This window comes from Oryzias melastigma, unplaced genomic scaffold (assembly GCF_002922805.2).
Source record: "Oryzias melastigma strain HK-1 unplaced genomic scaffold, ASM292280v2 sc00674, whole genome shotgun sequence".
Classification (NCBI taxonomy): Eukaryota; Metazoa; Chordata; class Actinopteri; order Beloniformes; family Adrianichthyidae; genus Oryzias; species Oryzias melastigma.
In genome coordinates, this window is record NW_023417262.1 from 9,735 (window position 1) to 12,540 (window position 2,806).

Consider the following 2,806-nt stretch of genomic DNA (forward strand, 5'->3'; position numbering starts at 1 on the left):
TTATCTTTTGGCTGACTATGTAAATAAAATAAAGGAATGTTGCAGAAGCTTTGTGTTTTTCTCCCCCCCTCCCTTTAGAAGCTGCTGCAGATTGTGTAACTAGGGTCAATCCTATTTATCCAAATAAATAGGAGGATCAGGCTGAGACGATTCAGAGGAGATGGAGGACTTGTAACTGAACACGTCTCTGTCTGCTCTCCTTCTCGAGAAGTAACAAATTCTAATCTCTCTGTGTCTTCTTTCTCTGTTGTGTTTTAGGTTGTTTGAACCTGACAGTGATCACAGAGGAGTTTCACAGAATTGCAGGTGAGTGGTATTGTATTTCATCCAGTATGGTCATCTTGGAAAATGAACAATTGATTAAATCTTGCTCAGACCTACGGCAATGTATAATAAAAATTCCCCTTTAGGATTTCCAAATGTGGTTGGGTTCATTGATGGCACACACATCCCCATAATTGCACCTTCCATAAATGAGGGGGACTATGTGAACAGGAGGTCCATCCACAGCATTAATGTGCAGGTACACCAATTACTCTAATCGTTCATTTGAAGAACATAAATACAATTATCACAATACTGGGACTGATATGTATCTTCTGCACCACAAAGATCATATGTGATGCTGCACGTGTCATCACAAACGTGGAGGCAAAGTGGCCTGGCTCTGTTCATGACTCACGCATATTCCGTGAATCAACAATAAGTAACAGACTGCAATCTGGTGAGTATATGTCCATGACACTTGAAGGAGCACGTTTATGGAGTCCTAAATTGATGTGAATTTCATTACAGGTGAGGTTGTGGGCTTTCTGCTTGGGGATGGGGGTTACCCATGCCACCCCATACTGATGACCCCTTACCCAGAACCCGAGGCAGGCCCTCAGCAGCTATTCAATCAGGCTCACAACAGGACAAGGGCCCAGGTGGAGATGACCATAGGCCTGCTGAAAGCCCGTTTCCAGTGCCTTCGTCATCTCAGAGTGAGACCTGAGAGGGCCTGTGGCATAATTGTGGCATGTGTTGTTCTCCATAATATTGCCATTATTAGAGGAGAGCAACACCCTGCCATACAAATTCAAGAGCCAGAGGACAATCCCATCCAACCAGCAGACTACCAGGATGGAAGGACTGTCAGAGACATGATCTGTCGCAGTGCATTCTGGCAGTAGACCATCACCACCACAAGCAATAAAAGAAGGACACTCAACTCAAATCAAATTTATTTGGATCTATTCATTTCCTACAAACATTCAACATTATAATCCACCTGTAACTTGACACTTACCTCTAGCTTGTGTTTTAGAATCAAGATCTCAAGATCCGTCTTCTCAATTTGACGGTTCAGTAATGTACACTCCTTATCGTAATTCTCTATCTTTTTTAGAAGGCTTAATTTGTATAAGTCCCTCACTGGCAACTGTGAATTAAAACATGAAAATGGGTCCATGACATCGGAAATCATAGATATCACAGATGTGAATTATAGCATTTACAGAACATCATTGAACTGAGCTCATCTGAGCTGCTGAGGCTGTTGGAGCTGCTGAGGCTGTTGGAGCCTCATCATTCCGTTCACCCACACTCTGGAACAGAGGGGGCATGATTATGTCAGTATAGGAGATGAATGTACATCCTTAAGCAACTCCACAAATAAAATTCAATACGACTGTGTAGATAGTCTATGACCGTTACCTCTGTTGATCTCTCTGTGGCTGACATTGTTTCAATATCGTCACAGTCCCATGAAGACCACCATTTTGTTGAGAGTCGCTCTATAGTAACACCTGTCTTCATTTCACCATTCTGTAGGGGAGTACTCACAACAGCCAGAGGTTCTGCTGTGGTAGGAGGCTCCAAAAGGGAGATGTTGCCAGCAGAATCTATAAAGACCAATAAAATAAGTAAATGAAATAACAGAGTGTAATATTTGGATATCATAAGTAACCCATTCTAATAAGAATATATAGGTAGGTCTCTAACATGAGACATATGCCCTCATGTCGAGGGGAGTGGCTCCTTCGGAAGAACTCCCCCCAGGAATTCCATCAACCATTGGTCTCCCTGTGTTGAGGCTGAGGGCCATCTCCTCTGCATCCGTCAGTGGTGGGGGGGCAGGTCCTCCTCCAGTTTTTCTGGCGTCTGCCCTCTTTCTGTTGGCTGAGTGGAAGTGAAATGATGTCATTTCGTGAATACAACCATGCTAAATTGGCAGCTGATGTGCTATTGTCAGCTGGTGCACAGGATGAGACTGATGCGAGACACCTGTGAAGGGGTGGGCGGGGCAGCACCTAGAGGGTTTTTCTTCCCACAGTGGTTTGGCTGGAGAGGAGGACGGCAGTGGCACGTAAGGCGCAGGACCCAAAGCAGCAGGCTGCAGGCAGCGGAACACGGCCTAGAGGACTCGCGAATTGGGGCTGCAGGGCGTGCTTGGAGCGGAGGATCTGCTAGAAGAAGATCAGCGGCGCATCGACTCCAGCAAAAGCGACGCGCCGGCTTCAGCGACACTCCGGTTCCGGTCCCAGCGGCACTTCAGTTCCAGCCCCAGCGGTGTTCCGGCTTCAGACTCTGCGACTGACTCCAGCTTTGGACCTCAAGTCCCAAGGAGCCCGGTGCTCCGTAGCAGCACGCAGACGGACATGCACCTTCATAGCAGCAGCCGGGCTGAGCTTTCTTCCCCTCCACACCCCCATGAAAAGAGCTAAGTGGCCGAACTTTCTCTTGAGCCCGCCAACCTTAGCATCCCCTTTTGTTTGATGTTTTTAGTGAAGTCCTTTTACTTTTGATTTGTTATAATGCACGGTTT

At 46.4% G+C, this 2,806-nt stretch overlaps 1 protein-coding gene across 1 annotated transcript; it reads left to right on the plus strand.

The window, feature by feature from the left end:
- Window positions 1-258: 258 nt before the first annotated feature.
- On the plus strand, window positions 259-1,264 carry LOC112142338 (putative nuclease HARBI1; the record flags this gene model as incomplete). Its single annotated transcript, XM_024265618.2, has 4 exons — window positions 259-306; window positions 411-523; window positions 613-724; window positions 796-1,264. Coding segments are annotated over 4 exons (650 nt in total), but the record flags the coding sequence as incomplete, so codon positions are not given.
- Window positions 1,265-2,806: the final 1,542 nt, after the last annotated feature.